Source organism: Halichoerus grypus, chromosome 2, assembly GCF_964656455.1.
Source record: "Halichoerus grypus chromosome 2, mHalGry1.hap1.1, whole genome shotgun sequence".
Taxonomy (NCBI): domain Eukaryota; kingdom Metazoa; phylum Chordata; class Mammalia; order Carnivora; family Phocidae; genus Halichoerus; species Halichoerus grypus.
In genome coordinates this window covers 26879242-26895852 of record NC_135713.1, presented here as the reverse complement: position 1 = coordinate 26895852, position 16611 = coordinate 26879242, and the positions used below count along the sequence as shown (strand labels likewise).

The following is a 16611-nucleotide window of genomic DNA, read 5'->3' as shown; positions in this document are numbered from 1 at the left end:
CCCCACTGTTCTCTGTGGCTGGCTCCCTAGCATTACCCTCCCCTGCGCTCCCAACCAGTGTTCCAAATCCTCCAGGCCCAGGAAGAAGCTCCACCTCTGTAAAGCTCCCCCAATTTCCCCCATTTCCATTGACTCAACCCCTCTGAAAACTGATAGCTTTAATCATCCAGACCCTACAATTTAACAACTGGTTGTATCATCATTATGGAAGGCCCCCTTTACTCTCTATATTATATATGGTTTGTATTTTGCCTTGGTTATTTCCTGCATGTAATTTTTCTCCTCCCATCTTGGTTTGTGAGCTTTTTCAAGACAAGAATCATACCTCACATTTCTTCTCTATGCTCTCTAGTATCTAACCCAACTTTAAGGATGCCCAAAATAAAGTTATACATGTCAAATGAAAAACATCATTCACTGAAGAGCAAGTGTTTAGCTCCATAATTCTCTCTGGCCTCTGTGGGTTATTACAGGCTCCCAAGTATGCATGGGGATTAAAGCAACTGGACAATGACAGTATCTAACCATAGCCCAGAGAACTGGGCTCATCCCCCTGTTATACTCACATAAACCTGCTCTTGACTTGGTAGCCATCTGAGTCAAGTGGTCCAGGAAGGACACTTGGATTAAATCTCTATCCACATGATGATCCTGGAGTAGCATAGTGACCTGAAGGCTGTCCCCGTGGGCCTCCGTTGGGTCACTCTTGTCCTTTCTCACTCCTGGGTTTTGCTCTCAATGGCCTCAAACTGATCTGGCTGCAGACCTCCCAGGAACAGGCCGGCTGAAATGCGATCATACCAGTGGGTCACCTGCCTTCTCTTTATGAAAGCATGAACATGATCTGCTGTCTCCCTTCTTTCCTACCTCCCAGAAATACAAAGAATCCTTTCTTCCCTCTGCTCCCTTCAGCCTCACACAAAGACAAGCAGGAAAACTTGATGGCTGATGGTTTAGGATCGTTATTTGAGAGAGACCACTCACTGCAGGTAAAGAAAATGCCAGTTCAGCTCATTTAACTAAATATAAACCTTTTAAAACTTGTTTTTCACATAATAAGTGATATGTATCTAAACTTACATTACCAAAAAATTCAAACCAAAAGACACACATTGAAAAGCAAGCCTACCTCCTCCACCCACCCCAGATTCCCTCAGAAGCAGCAACCGTTACCAGATTATTTTGCCTTCCAGACCATAGACACTTTTCAAACCCTATTTTTTATCAGGGGTTTTGGATTAAGAGAAAGGAATCCATATTTACCAAGCATCTCCTGAATGCCAGGCCCTAAGCTGTGTGTTTTATTTTTATAAGATTTTATTTATTTGACAGAGAGAGAGAGCGAGAGAGGGAACACAAGCAGGGGGAATGGGAAAGGGAGAAGCAGGCTTCCTGCCTAGCAGGGAGCCCGATGATATGGGGCTCGATCCAAGAACCCTGGGATAATGACCCAAGCCGAAGGCAGACGCTTAACGACTGAGCCACCCAGGCGCCCAGTAAGCTGTGTTTTACATACATCAGCACGTTTAACCTCCATGACAACTTCGTAAGGTTCACATGATTTTCTTCACTTCTCAGGTGAGGAACCTGAGGGTCAGGAAGGTCAGAGACTTGTCCAAGGTCACCAACCTAGATCCAAAGTCACTCTTCCAAGCTCCTGCCTGGATTCAACAGTTTCCAGAGTCAAATCTCCAACCAAATTTTTAGGAGACCTGTGCTCTGGAATTGGGCTGTCACGGCAGAAAAACGGATGGTACAAAGTAGAGCTCTGAGAACCCAGACAAGTTACCATACCTCCCTAGGTCTCTGTTTCTCCATCTGTAAAATGGGTCTAATGGTAATACCTACCACGTAAGTTTTCTGGTAACATTCAATGAATTTCACATGATGAGTTTTACATAGTACCTGATGTAGAGTAAATCCTTCCTCATGGTTAGTTATTATCACATGGCTGATGAACAAACTGACAAACAGACCCAAAATTTGATATTTTGATCAAATATCAAAAGACATTTGACACTGTCTGGCCCTGTGATAACAATATCCTTTGCTCCAGGTGCCCAAGCTGCTCCTCTAACATTTCTACTCTTAGCACCAACTTCCGAAAGCACAGTCTTCCTGCTGCCAAATCCCAGCAGCTTTTAATAGTGTTATTGGGTTGTTTTAAATCATGGAAATAGTTCCATTTTTATTTAAAAACCTAGATTCCAGCCACACCCTCCCTCCTGCTGCCAGTTTTTAATTTTTTAAACCAAAAGTTTATGTGTCTGTCATTTCCCCCCTGCCCCTGTTCATATATCCCGGAACTCTAGACTGATTAAATTTTGCTAAAATAATCTCAGCTTGTATAAATGGAAGCTGCCCAAATTCCCTTTGAATGGAAAAGACATTGTTAACCTGGTCACGTGGCATACAAACCCATATCCGCTCTCCATCCACTTGACTTTTCGTTCTTCACTGAAAGGCACAGGCGATCTGCCGGCTTGGGTCTCATAGGGCCAGCAGACGGGGAGGCTGAAGGGGGTTTCTCAGGGGAGCAGCTGGGACAAGGGGCTAAGGAAGTCAGATGACCAGGGCTCTCAGTGGCCAAAGGCAAACTGGATGCGGCTGGCCAGGTCACTTCACATTTTCTGAGTTCCACTTAACTTACCTCAAGAATGAGAAGGTGAAAACCCAGCTTTTTCCTAATATCCCTTTCTAGCTCTAACCTCTAAGCGAGACAAAAATTTGCAACCACCCCACAAGCATCTCGACTAGTCTGGGCCTTATCAGGGCAGTACATTACATGTCATGATGCAGCCTCAAAAGATAAGCTTCAGCCAAAAGAGGTGTGCGCCATACGGCAAAGACGCAGCCTCCACTTATTTTAAAAACGGGGTGTGTCAACCTGTCATTTAATTCATGGCAAAACAATAAAATCCAGGTTCACCTTTAATTACCTCATGTTAAAGGAGAGCCAAGCAAGCCCTGGATGAGGGCTGACATATCTGGGCTTCCATCTGATATCCTGCCATGAATTTCTCCCATTCAACGATTCTGCCCAAAACATCTGGAGTGCAGCTAGTACAAGACTAGAGTCCCAGCAGGGTTTAGGAGGTGACCCTGCGTTAAGATACCACGTGGATAATCCTGCTATGCTATTTTTCTCCAGTTTCTCCTCTGGCAGACTTTGTTTCATAATCCCGACATCATAACTGGTTCCTCCAATCCAAAATCTTGTATGATGGATAACAAATGAGTAAGAACCCCAGGAATTCAGGGGGAGTCAAGGTGCAGGCAGCAAGAGATACTGTTTTACCACAAAAGCCTTAACAGAGAGTTAAAAAACAAAAAGTTTCCTAAAGCCAAAGATGAACCAAGCTAATACGTAATTCCTTAACTACTCTCATGAGACTAGCTTCCTCCAAAAATGACATTCTGAATCAGATTCGGGGGACTTAAGAAATGCTTAGGTTTTTACCGATTCTTTTCTTTAAGATGCTTGATTTGACGCTTTCTTTCTCTACAAGGCACAGACCCAGGACTAAAGAAGTCATTTTCAAAAGCTATTCACACGAACAGCAAAGAACCTAGAGCATGCCATTCACAAAAGCCACCCAGAGCTGAGGCTCAGAGTGCTTCTGGTTCCTGTAGTTGATTAACCCAGTGCCTTATCACGGTGGGAGGGGAGAGCTGTCCTGCTGCCCCAGGAGAGGGAGAGTGGAGGGGACAGACGGTGAGTCACAGCGTACTTACGTCACTCTTCCTGAACTTGGCTTTCAAGCTCTTCATGTTTAGTCCATTCAGCTTTCCAAAGCTCTAGAGATTTTTCAACACCTAAGCAGAGAATGGAAAACAAAAAATTAAATATTTAGGTTTCCAAATAAACGCTACAGATATTTCCTCCTGATGAGATTACAACTCTTTGGCCATAGGCCATTGGGGTTGAGTTAGGAAGGTGTTCGGAATTAGAAGCTAAGAAGTGGTAAAGAACATGTTATTTCCACTCATGATATAGTCCGTAGAACCTTCTGACACTCTCATGTTAACCAAAACTTTACATTTTATCCCAACTTCCCAAATGTTAAAAGTAGAACAAGTTTCACGGTGCAAAAGAGAGTATCTGTATGGGGCATGGATTCCTATACATGCTATTCATGTTATAATTATACCATCCGCCTCCTTTTGAAGGGCCACAATAGTAAAGAATGATAAGGAAAACAGTTCATATTCCAGATGCCATTCATTCCCTATTTATTTTTCTCAGCATGGTTTCTTTTTTTTTTCCTCCTAAATGCACGCACAGGGCAGTTAGTAAAAAATGCCAGGAACAACAAAAACCTCCCTCTTCAAATACCTCATCTGCAGGAAGCCATTCTAAACAATGAAAAAAGGTCCCTTCCCCCACCTCCAAGGTCCTCGTGGGACCCAGCAATTCCGAGCTGAAGCTGGCAAAGTCTTAAGAAATCACCTCCCTGAGGAGGTCTCCGGTCCCCTGGAGAGTGAGTGTAATTTTTAAAAAAAAATACATATGTACTTTTTTTCAGGTAAGATAGTTCCTAGTTCTCACCATTCTGCAAAGGGTTGTCACCCTTCAAAGTTTAAGACTGTTGATCCAGGCTAAGTCCCTCATGTTCCAGAGGTGCAGTGGAACCTCACTCAAAGAGGTTAGAAAACCTGCCCTCAGTTGACTGCTTTTCCCATTGCCCTACAGGTTCAAAACTAAAACCAAAAAGCAGAATCCTGTGCTAAAATATGATACACACACTAACTTTTCCACCCTTAAAAACTGGAAAATCACAGAGCGTGGAACCTTTGCATTTGGGTCAAAAGGGCAAGAAAATCTAGGTGCAAGTTCCCAGCACACAGTAAGCACTCAATAAATGTCACTTCGATCCTCACCTGACAAAGTGAGAACAGATGAACTTTAACAGTACGATCCATTTGAACACTAAGGAATAGCACTCCAATGTTTACCATAGCTGGCCATTAGTTTTCAAAAGCCTTTCAAGGTCATCTCCTGTTCCTCCACCACCTTATTCTGGACTAAACGATAAAGGGGGAAAAATATAAGCAACTGAATGGCTGTCCTCATCCCTCCTCATGTCCTCATCCCTGGCTCCAGAAGTCATCCAGCGACTTTCTGGCTTCTATTCTAACGTTTACTTTCATTTTTGCTGTTGTCATTAAACAGGGCTTGGGATAAATAGCGCAAAAACCCAGCACTTCGATGACATTAATCTAGAGGCCACACCATTACTGCAGCCTCACTAGGGTCCTTTTCAATCTTCCCAGCCTGGGCAGGAGTGACTGTGTTACCTTGGAAACCGCACATGCTATAATTAGACCTTGTTAATTGCCAAGTATTTAACCACAGGCTGGGCTGGTACCTGAACAGTGAAGTGCAAACTCCCGGACACCTTCTCACCATTGGCTGCTAGTTATTAATCTGAATCAGAAGGACCTGGGGACAGTTTGCTAAATGCAAAATCCTAGCCCATATCCGTTGTTTCCACAGGAAACAGGAGCGTCTCCGTGGCTGGATCTTTCGCACACCGAGGCTTGACAATCTTGAAGTGAGGTAGATGAGGCGGGGAATCCAACTGTCAAAGTCATGCTGGACTATACAAGAGCCCTTTTTCATGTCAAAGCAAACCACCTTTTGATGAATCCAAGTAGAAATAATGATAATCAGATAATCCCACACTGCCACTGGTTCCCGGTTCTCCATGAAAATGACAGTCAGCCTTTGAATTCAATTCCTTCCACCTTCGGGTGAAGTGCCAACAACCAAGGAAAGCAGCCCAATCCATGTAACGGGAAAGGGAGAAAAGAGAAGCCAAGGCTTTCATAGTCCACCAACCGTGTAGCCCACCAAGAGGGAACCACCCAAGCATCCCTTCCATTGTAGAACACAACGGCTTAGGCAATGGTGGGTAAGAAGTTTATTCGCGATCATGGGGGTTTTTGTGGGTGTTGTGCTTCTTCTTGTGTGCTTGTCTTTGGTTTTGTCTTTTTTTTTTTTTTTTTTTAAATTATGGCAGTGAGAACATGCAACCTCTTATTTGAAGAAGATTAAGTAGATAAAGCACTTGATTCCAAAAATTCCCAGGGGCAGATATTAGCTGTGAAATGAAGGTCTTCCTGGAGTCACGGGTCTGGGTGTGTGATAGCTGGGTGGTCCATGGGTACAACTCCCAGATGACAGAGACAGGGGTCAAGGGTAAAGAGGTTCTGGAAACCTACAGAGTAGTAATTTTAGAAACAAGAACTACAACTGGGAGGTAATTAAAATTAGTACTAGGCCACTGTTTTCCTGATATTCACAGAAGGATCTAACACCTGGAAGTCATGCCGAATGGGGAGCAAGCTGCCCCTGACATGATGCTGGGTTCTGTGTGCTCCAGCATCTTCTCTTCCCCAAGATGACCCACAGGTAAATCAGGGACTTGCGGTCTTTGGGTCTGCTGGAATCTCACAGCTCCAATTCCCAAATCTAAACTTCCAAAGCCCAGATTGGGCTACAGCCTATCTTGAGGACAAGTGACATCTATCAGTAAATCTAGGCTACACTGACAGCAGTCCTTGGACAAGCCACTTAAGACGACTTAGTTCAAAAGAGCTGCAGTGAAGGTGAATTAGCTGTGCACCAGCCTAAACTGGATCGTACAGAAAGAGGGGGAAGGGTTACACGTATATGGGAAAAGTTGTAAGGACTCCCATTTCAAGAGTAAAGCACATCTACCCACTGAGCAGGAATATTAGTTTACTAATATTTGCCTGCTGGATCCAGAAGAAGTCACTGGGGGCGCCTAGGTGGCTCAGTTACGCATCCAACTCTTGATTTCAGGTCAGCTCATGATCTCAGGGTCGTGAGACCAAGCCCCATATTGGGCTCCATGCTCAGCAGGGAGTCTGCTTGAAGATTCTCTCCCTCTGCCCCTCCCCCTGCTCGTGTGCTCTCTCTAAAATAAATGAAATCTTAAAAAAAAAAAAAAAAAAGACATAAGTCACTGAAACAGGGCTTCCATTGCTGGTCACCAGTCATCATGTGACATCAAGTCAAACAGTGAGGACACAACAGTGCAGAGATGCATGTCCTTGTTGCCATCTCACTGAAAGGCCATGTCCAAAAAACAAGCTTATTAATCCATTTTCCCTTTAAAAATAATGTAACTCTCAATCAAAGCTAAGAAGGAGCTAACCTCTATCTGCTATAATTCTAGCCTGAATCAAAAAACCTTGATATTAGCCTGTATAGCTTTATGAGGAATGTTAGACTTCTCTGCGTATTAAAAATAACTTATAACAAATACGGGGTTTCCTTTGGGGAGAGGAAATCTAAATCTATCGTCACGATGGCTCCACAACCTGAACATATCAAAACTATTCAAATGTACACTTCAAGTGGGTAAACTGAAAAGAATGAGTTACATTTCAACAAAGCGCTATATTTCAACACACACACACACACACACACACACACACACACACATATGCATATATACACGATCTCCACTACCTTCTCTAATCCTTCCAGTTAGGAAAATTCCAGGTTAGAAATCTCTGGACCAAACTGAAAAAAAACTTCAAAGGAACAAAGGTTAGCAAGCAATGCCCTTAACACTAAAATGTGGTTGCTCCTAGATTTTCTTTAGCTATTTCCCTACCACAACCCACCCAATTGAAGTGGTTAGAAAAAAGTTCCTCTATCTTCAAGTTACGCGTACTCCCATCCACTCCCACCCCCACGTAGGACCCAAGGATGACTTCATGAGGCGATGTTGCCAATTCTGTCAGCCTAGGAGAGTCCTCTTGGAGCAGACAGGTATTCTGATTCCGTAATCAGAAGTGGGGCTCGGAAATCTGTAATTTAAAAAAAAAAAAAAAAAAAACCTCTTCGGGTGATTTGGATGCTCAGCTCGATTGGGGAAAAACTGTTCTAGACTCAGTGATATTAGACCTATAATTGACACTTTCACTAGAGACACTGTACAAGTAGGTAGGATAGATCATTATCTTCAAGCATCGGATGAACTTGCATCTTTCACAACACTGGGGTATGCAGCAGTGGGGGGTGGGGGGAGGGGGGAAGGGAGCCCTCCACACTGGAAATTCTAGGAGAGCAACTAGCTGGCTCCCCGTGGCCACTAGGAGCAATATTAACTCACTAAGGCAAATGGCAGCTGCACACACATGTCCATTTTCCTGCATCACAAGAACACATTCGCATCTAGGACACCAGACCACAGGATGCAAGAGCAGTGGTTTACAATCAGTCCCTCCGAATCACCGCAGCAATGAGAGGAGAATAAAAAACAGTGTCCTGTGCCTAATGAATCCTTCCATCATGGAATGTGGAACACTTCCACACCAGTACTGCAACACTAAGCCTCCAAGACAGGCTTCAGGGTTTGGCTTGGTTTGGCTTTTTGAGAAAAATCAGACTTAAAATCCAAAGCACTGAATAAGACCTTGAACAAATGTAAGGAACTAAAATTAAAATACTTCTCTCCTCGCCAGCACCTACCTGTTCTCCCTCAAGTATTCGTTTCCTCGGACAATAATCTCTCTGCAACAAAGATGGAATTTTAACCAAAAGCTGCATAAACACTCAATTGTCTCCATCTGGCAAAACAAATACATTCTGTAACAGCTCTCTCCAGGTCAACTTTCCCAATAAGTTGCCCCTGACAACACAGCACCTCATGCCACCCAAACTGCTCCCCGGGTCAGAAGCTGCTTGAAGTCCCTGCCTATGCCTGTGACTATGTCATGGCTTCTGGAATAAAGAACATCAGATGGGAACCAGATGCCAATAAGTACTGTTCCCCCCTCACCTGATTTCATCCACAGCAGATATGTGCTTATCTCGGTAAAACAGAATTTTAGACACACATTTAGGTTAGGAGAACTCTCAGCAGACACTGAGGAGGATTCATAACTGACCAAGGGTATGACATCTAATAATTAGGTGTCAAACACTGCAGGAATTCAAAGAGCGGAAGTGTTTGAGGGCTGGGAAAAAATCAGAGAAGTCTTCAAACAGGGAAGTCTTCATAACATGGCCTTAAAGGAAACTCAGGATTTGGGCAAGCTGATGAGGAAAGGGCATCTTGTCTAAGCTTTCCCACAGATGGGGCATGTCTATCTTAGATTTGCAAAGGCCAGATAACCGGTCCAATCTCTTTAAGCAGTCCTATAAGCTTCTCTCAGGGGGTTGAGTAGATATGGTGGAAATCATTGTATGGTTCCTTCCAAAGAAAGATCTTCCCCCAATCTCCACACACACTGACCGTTTTACAACCTGGACGTGAGTGAGGGTTCAAGAGTCCCATTATCAGTTTTCAGCAAATTTGAAAATATGCATCTCAGGCTGCTTACTTACTTTGGGATGGAGGATTTTCAGGGTAGGATTTTCATTTTGCTTATACACCGTCAGCATACAATCAATAAATGATTCATGAATGAATGTGTAGAACAAAGATATGGGTTAGGCGTCGGAATAGCCATTAGACCTCACCTTTAACCTCAGCAAAGCCCTCACTGGTCCCAAATGCACTGGGTTAGCTGCACTGGGATCTGAGTGAAGGCAATATGATTAGATTTCACCACGTACACATGAAAATACTAAGTTTAAAAAAAAAAGAAAAGAAAAGAAAAGAAAAAACAACCTCAATTTGGTCAGTAAAATCTTATCAGGTTGCCCCTTTTTAAACCATCCTACCTGCCTTCTTCTCTGGGCTATACTCCTCACGCAGCCCCTCCCCAGCCACTCGCTGAGCTTAGCCCAAAGAACCACCCATTTTGAATAATGGAATGTGACAGTCAGCAGAGAACAAGGACCATCAGATAGAACCCCGGGGGCAAGTTCTCAGGATAGAGATTTCACCAGCCTGATAAGAGAGCACTAAGGGGCAGGCCAAGGATTCTCCCAAATCAACATGCCTGTTGTGTTACTTAGCAGGAGATTCTACCACTTCCAAAGAGCCGCTCAATAAGGAAAAAGTCCATCCTAAATCTGTCCAACCCTTCAACTCGAACCTCGGCAAGCCTCTCCATAGCCAACACTCAAAGTTCACTGTGGCTGAACAAGCAAATGGTGAATGAATGAATGAATGGGCACTAAGTGCTAAATTGGAAACACAAAGATTTAAAAGATATTTCATTCCAAAGTAGTAAGCAGCCAGTACCAGATGCAGATTTTCAAAGGATTTAGCTCAAAACTGGTAACAGAAACGGTCAGAGTGTGTGGAGCTTGGGGAGGATCTCCCCCCCCACCACGCCCACTCCACCCCTGGTTTTACACAAGGCCTGACAGCAAGATGCCAGGATAAAGTGAGGAGAGAGGGATCTTCTCTTTGAAAACATATTTGAACTTTTTCTTATTTGATAAACTGGGCATTCTAAATTCCAAATTAAGAGTACTGAGCAGGGGTGAAGGGTGGGTGACGTGGACAAAGGGGATCAAGAGGTCAAACTGGGCTCAAACTTCCAGTTATAAAAGAAGTGGTGGGGATGGAAGGTACAGCATGGTGGCTCTAGTTAATAACACCATACTGTGTATTTGAAAGTCGCTAAGAAAGTAGATCTTAAAAGTTCTCATCACAAGAAAAAACATCTTGTAACCATGCGTGGTGACACATGCAAACTAGACTTAGAGTGGGGACCATTTTGCAATGTATACAAATATTACACCACACACCTGAAACCAGTATCATGATGTATGTCAATTATACCTCAATAAAAAAAGGGGGTATTTAACAGTTGAAATTGCAGAATTTTTTTTAATTGAAGTCCTAGATTTCATCCAGAGGCAAGGGACAATATTAACTTCAATGAATAAAATTTAGAGTGGGATATTAAAGAAAGCTGCTTTATGATTACATCTTATTTATTCATTAATAAGATTACATCTTATTTATATTTATTCAGCAAACCAGATACATATCAATAAATAAATGAATGCGTAAACAAGCAAATTCTACCGGGCATTAATTATGGGCTGGGTGCTTTTATATAGGTCATCTCTTTTATGAACTAAGGTGCAGGCTTGTTAAAAGATTACCCAGAAGATAAGAAAAGGAAAAGTTTAGGGGGAAAAAAGGCATAAGCAACAGTTTCATTTTGGCACTGAATCCTTTCTAAAATACTCTAATATCTCACTTTTTCCCCATGAAAATAAATGACCACATTCTTTTTGAACTGTAAATGTCATTCAGATATTGTATCATAATAACCATGTGGTAAAACTCTCTTGAGAGCATTAATCTCCCTCAATATAGTCACAACTTGCCTTTATCCAGAGGATGACATTTCTCTTGAGACACAAATACATCACTCTTATTAAAAATAAAACCTGCCATCAACCAGAACCGATCTAGGTGCATCGATCAGTCAGGGCCAGCAGCACTGATGCACAATTGGCCAGGGCTCTGGCAACATGACTATCTGGTTTGTCAAATCTCCTACTCACATGCTCCAGTAAGCCTACCCAAGAAAAGTCCCAAAGTTACCTCATACGCCCTAAATCCATCCAATTTAAAAAGCACCAGATTAATCAAGACAAACTACTTCTGGAATACAAAAATCATTCGAGGACAAAGAAACTCCATGGGATTATCCCTCATGCTGAGATTATTTTTAGATCTCTAACATGGCCTTCCTTTTCTACGTTCCTAAATCTTTGATGTTAATGTCAACAGCACCATCTAAACATATCACTGTGTTCATCTTTCCAGAGAAAAAGCTGCCCTGCACTTAGCTAATAATCAACCCCAACTGGTAAGGCACATATGCACATATGTACCTTGGCTTCCTCCTCCCAGTCCATTCCTTGGGCTTCACCCATCTTGAAACCCAAAAGAACCGATCAAGTTTAAAAATACAGGTCCAGTCCTCAAACAGGACTGGTGAAAATATAAAACACGGAAAGCAAAAAGTCACTGTGGAAAGCAGTTTGGCAGTTTCTTACGAAGTTAAATATAAACTCACCACACAACCCCGCAATTCCACTCCCACTTGATCTCGCCAAGAGAAATGAAATCCTATGTCCAAAGAGTTGTACACAAATGTTGATAACAGCAGTATTCATACTTGCAAAAAAGTGGGAATTCCTGAAATAGCCATCAACTAGGTAAACAAAATGTGGCCTTCCAACATGATGGAATACTATCCAGTACTAAAAAGGAACGTTTCAGTACACGTTGCAACACGGATGAAACTCAAAACCGTTGTGCTAAGTGAAGGTCAGACATAAAAGATCACATGTTGTAAGATTCCATTTGTAGGATGTGTCTAAAAAAGGCAACTTTATAGAGACAAAGGAGATTAGTGATTGTCTAGGTCTGGAAGTGGTAACAGAGACTGCAGATGGACATGAGGGATCTCTTTGGGGGGAGGAAAGTGGTTTTAAACTGGATTGTGGTAATGACTGTACAACTATACATTTCCAAAAAGTATTAAACTGTGGACCAAAATTGGTCAATTTTATGAAATATACGCACGCCTCAACGAAGCGGTCTTTTAAGACGTCAAATACAAAAAGAGAAAAGGAAGGCCATCTATAAACGTAAATAGTGAAAAATGTCCTTAGAGGAATTGAGAGGGTAGGTTCCACTTATGGTTATACTTAGTGTTTTTACTCTAGAAAGACTTGCTTGTCAAACATTGGCTTACCGCCTGTTTCATTGGTTCGTTGACTTGGTTTCAAAATGGGGATGACTCGGACTCTCCACATTCTGGAATGTTGAAAATGTCATTGTAGTGATCACAATGGCTCTGTCTGGCCTGATGAATTTCTATACCCATGGTTTGTCAGCTTTTTCTGCCCATGGGTCCCATTCCCGTGCTTTCATAAAAAAACACCTTTTGTACAAATTAACATGTTTCTCATCTCCGGTCCAACAGAGAGGGATGCCTGCTCACTTGAAGGCAGGGCTCTTCATTTCCTTCAACATAATGGTGTTACCTTGCACGCTGCAGTGGACCTACAATCCTCAGTGCCCAGCCTTCTTCTGGTAACTGCGCCCCACTTCCTTTAGAAACACCGACCCTCCAACCAGGCTATATTCTGGCCATAGCTGTTCCCTGAGGGATGGGAATGTGTCTTCAGCAAGGCTAGTGGGAGACTCCCCCTGGGATTTTCAGGAGGAGGGAAGATGAAGGGGAAAGGGGAGGGAGAGAAGGAGGAGAGAGAGAGAGAAAGACCCTCCTCCCTGGTGGAGAAACTGGGAAACGTGAGCCTGGCAGCCACCTCAACCCTGTGCAGAGAACTGGCTGGAGAAAAGGAACCAAGGAGGCCCCTGATTCCAGGGATCCGTGAGGTCTTACAGGGGCCACCCCCTTCTGGCACAGGATCTGGTGTCCCATGAACAAGACCCTCCCCTTCTAGCCCAAGCTGGGTGTCTGTCACTTGCCATCCAAGACTACTGACAAATCCTTCTCACCTCCTGGATCTTGCTCAGGCTGTCATCCCAGATGCCCTTTTAGGCCTAGAACTTCAACAGCCCTGTGGGGACCTGCACTTCTGTCTGATCAGCTCATTTCTGAAGTCAGGAGCTAAATTCTCTTCAGGGACCTACAGAAGTGAAATACACTCTTTGGAGTCTAATTGGGCTGAACACAACAGATGACCTACAATGTCCCCCCGGAACCCTTCTGTAAGGAAGAGCACTTTTCTTCAGGTAGAGGAAGGGCACTTTTATCATTCATTTGGTACTCAGCTGCTCTCTGGTCTGTTCTGCCTCAGGCAGCAGGCCCTGGCCCACCCCCACCCCACGCACTCCCTCCACTCTTCACCTCTACCATTGCAGTCACCCCCAGAAGACCTCTGCAGCCAGCCCAGTGTGGGTCTTCTGGGCTATTTCCATTCTGAGAGCATGCACTGCTCCTTGACTCTCCTACAGGAACCAGCCAACAAAGAATCACCATGACCTGCGAATGCATAGCATTAAACTATTTTAAACCCCTCATGAAATAAAAAGCCACTGTAACAGCAAAGTCCAAGAGGGACCCCACCCTGTCAACCAGGTGGACCTTCCTTACCTCCTCTGCTCCCCAGGGGACTCAGCTCCACAGAACTGAGGGGGAACTGGGAGGGAGACAAGGAAGCTGCTCACCAAGCTGAGGCTAAGGATGAAGAAAACCTTCAGGATAGGGGGGAACAAGGGGAGGGGAGCAGACAATGGGGAAGCTGCCCTGGGGTAAGGGGTGCAGGGCTAGGGCTCAGCTGGACCAGGAGGCCTCAAGGCCCAAGGATAATCCTCCAGGCAGTTAATCCTTGAATACTGAAGATATGACATGCAAACATGCTGTCACTCACCCTAATTTATTCTAAACAAGACACCTGCAAGCGAAGTCGAACACAGTAGCTTGACCAAGGCGCCCTCCCCCAGGGGCTGTGCCAGCCTGGAGCTGCCACACTAGGGCCTCTGACAGGGCACATGGAAAAGCCTTTCCAATCTTTTCCATCAGCAGCCCCAGCCTGCTCCATGCCTGTGCCATAGGGGGCCCCGAGCACCACCTGCCTAGTGAAGACAAACTCCTATTAACTGAATGCGATACCCTGGACCTTTTATCTTTCAATTTCCAACCACTTTCTGTGTTTAGGGATAAGAAGCAAACAGCATTAGCATGAAAGATGGGACTGCTTCCATTAACAGTATCAAAGATTAAACATGTTCCCCCCATGCCCCTCGCATCCACAAACCCACATACCTTGTACATGATGCTAGGAAGGTTTACAGAGTGAAAATATCATGACTATGCAAGAACTTGCAATTTAAGGAGAAAAATAAGAAACCTATACTGTCTTATTTGCTCATATGCTTTGAATAACAACTATGGGCCAAGTACACAGGGGATGTGGAAATGTGGCTCATACATAATCCCGCCTACGAGAGGGGGGGGAAAAAAAGGTCTATGTAGATCAATGCACTTGCACAAAAGCAGAGATACAGCTTTGTCAACCCAAAACACAAATGTCCATTAATATCACGTGTAATCAGTTTTTGATAAAGCTATTCTATTTCTCTAAAGAAATGTTAAAAGCTAACTGGGTAAAGACACAGGGAAGCTTCAATGTGTTTCCTGAGGGCATTCCCAGTGTCAGGTGGTGCGAGGGTCACAGGATCCACAAAATGACATATTGTTTAGACCAGTGCCCTCCAATACATGTGGCTACTGAGCATCTGAAATGTGACTAGTGCAAACTGGTGTGCACTCATGCAGTGGGGAACACACAACAGATTTCAAAGACTGACTCTGAAAAAAGAATGTCAACTATATCATTAAGAAGTTTTACACTGAATACATGTTGCTAATATTCTGGATACACTAGGTAAAATTAAATATTTCATTACAACTAATTTCATTTGTTTCTTTTGCTATGAGAAAACCGAAGATAACCTCTGTGGCTTGCTCATATTTCTATTAGGCAGTGAGGACTTAGGTTTTCCCTTCAAATTGAGACTGTGAGGACAGCATGCATTTAGCAATAACAGCACGTTGGTGTTACTACAAACAAGGCAGGCAGAAAATGAAGCAGAAAATGAGTATGTTACCATGTCACACTTAATGTTCACTTAATATCATAAAACCCTACAACTCAGATCTAGTAAATACTCCAAGTTCATAATAAAGTTGTGATTTAAAAAGAGTCACTCTGCCACATGCAGAAGAAGGAAAGATGAGCCAACAATTTCAGGTCACTCAAGACTAACGGACTTCTAGGCAAACTCGACTAGTACCCTGCTCCATACGGTTCAGAAAAGAGGTCTAGGTTTTTCTCTAGTGACAGCTGGACGACTTTCCAGAGCATTCACCAAGGGGATTTAGCTCACTCATCACTTCATTCTGAGGGCCACCGTCTTCATTGGAACCACAATTTTATTGCTCTGTGCCTGGATTAGGACTGACACCAGACAAGTTGTCTGGAGAGACTGAGGAACTTGTTAATGCAATTGGGAATAAGACTGGCCACTACAAAAGGAGACATATCTTCACCTTGTCCACATTACCTGGTGATGTAATAATGGAAGAACGAGATGAAGGAGTGAGGATACAGGGAAACACTGTAAATGAAACAGAAGATGCCAGGCAGATGTGTTGCCGTGATGGACCAGGCAAATCCCTCTTTCTTGCTATGGGTTACAAGGGCAGTTATAATCACACTGGCCGGTCTCTCAGCACTTCTTTAAAGGCAGGCTGATAAGGAACGTGGTAACATTAGCGAGCATAGCAACAGCCACAAGAACTCCCATTTACTTAAATGAGGACTTTACAAAATTTTCTTTTACTTTGCAATTTTTTTTTTTTTTTACCATTTCATTATAAATGGGTCTTTTCTCATTTAATGCTTCTACCGCTTTTGGAATTAGATGCTGTGGTCATTATTGCCAGTTTCCAGATCCGGAAACTGCAGCCCAGAAAGTTTATTTGGCTAAAGTGGGCACAATTTATAAATGGAGGCTGGATTTCAATTCCGCTTCTGAGCCCAAAACGGGACACTGGGCTGCATATTAAATGCAATACTTGTAATAATAACAAATTAAAAAAAAAAAGTCTGGCCAACAGACAACCTTTTTACTATTTAAAAAAAATGTAGTTGCCTTTAAAGATGGGACAGTTCTC

General features: G+C 43.4%; 1 protein-coding gene across 2 annotated transcripts in view; it reads right to left on the bottom strand.

The window, feature by feature from the left end:
- Positions 1-16611, bottom strand: part of RAI14 (retinoic acid induced 14) — a 140214-nt gene that overhangs the window by 113560 nt on the left and 10043 nt on the right. The window contains exons 1-2 of one of the 2 annotated variants that reach the window (XM_078066618.1): positions 4882-5011; positions 3736-3816 (exon numbers count right to left, since the gene is read on the bottom strand). In XM_078066618.1, the coding sequence (XP_077922744.1) occupies positions 3736-3771 (36 nt within the window). In that variant the 5' untranslated portion in view covers positions 3772-3816; positions 4882-5011. Of the gene's footprint in view, positions 1-3735; positions 3817-4881; positions 5012-16611 lie in introns of those variants that run through there. The other variant, XM_078066617.1, reaches the window with a different exon arrangement.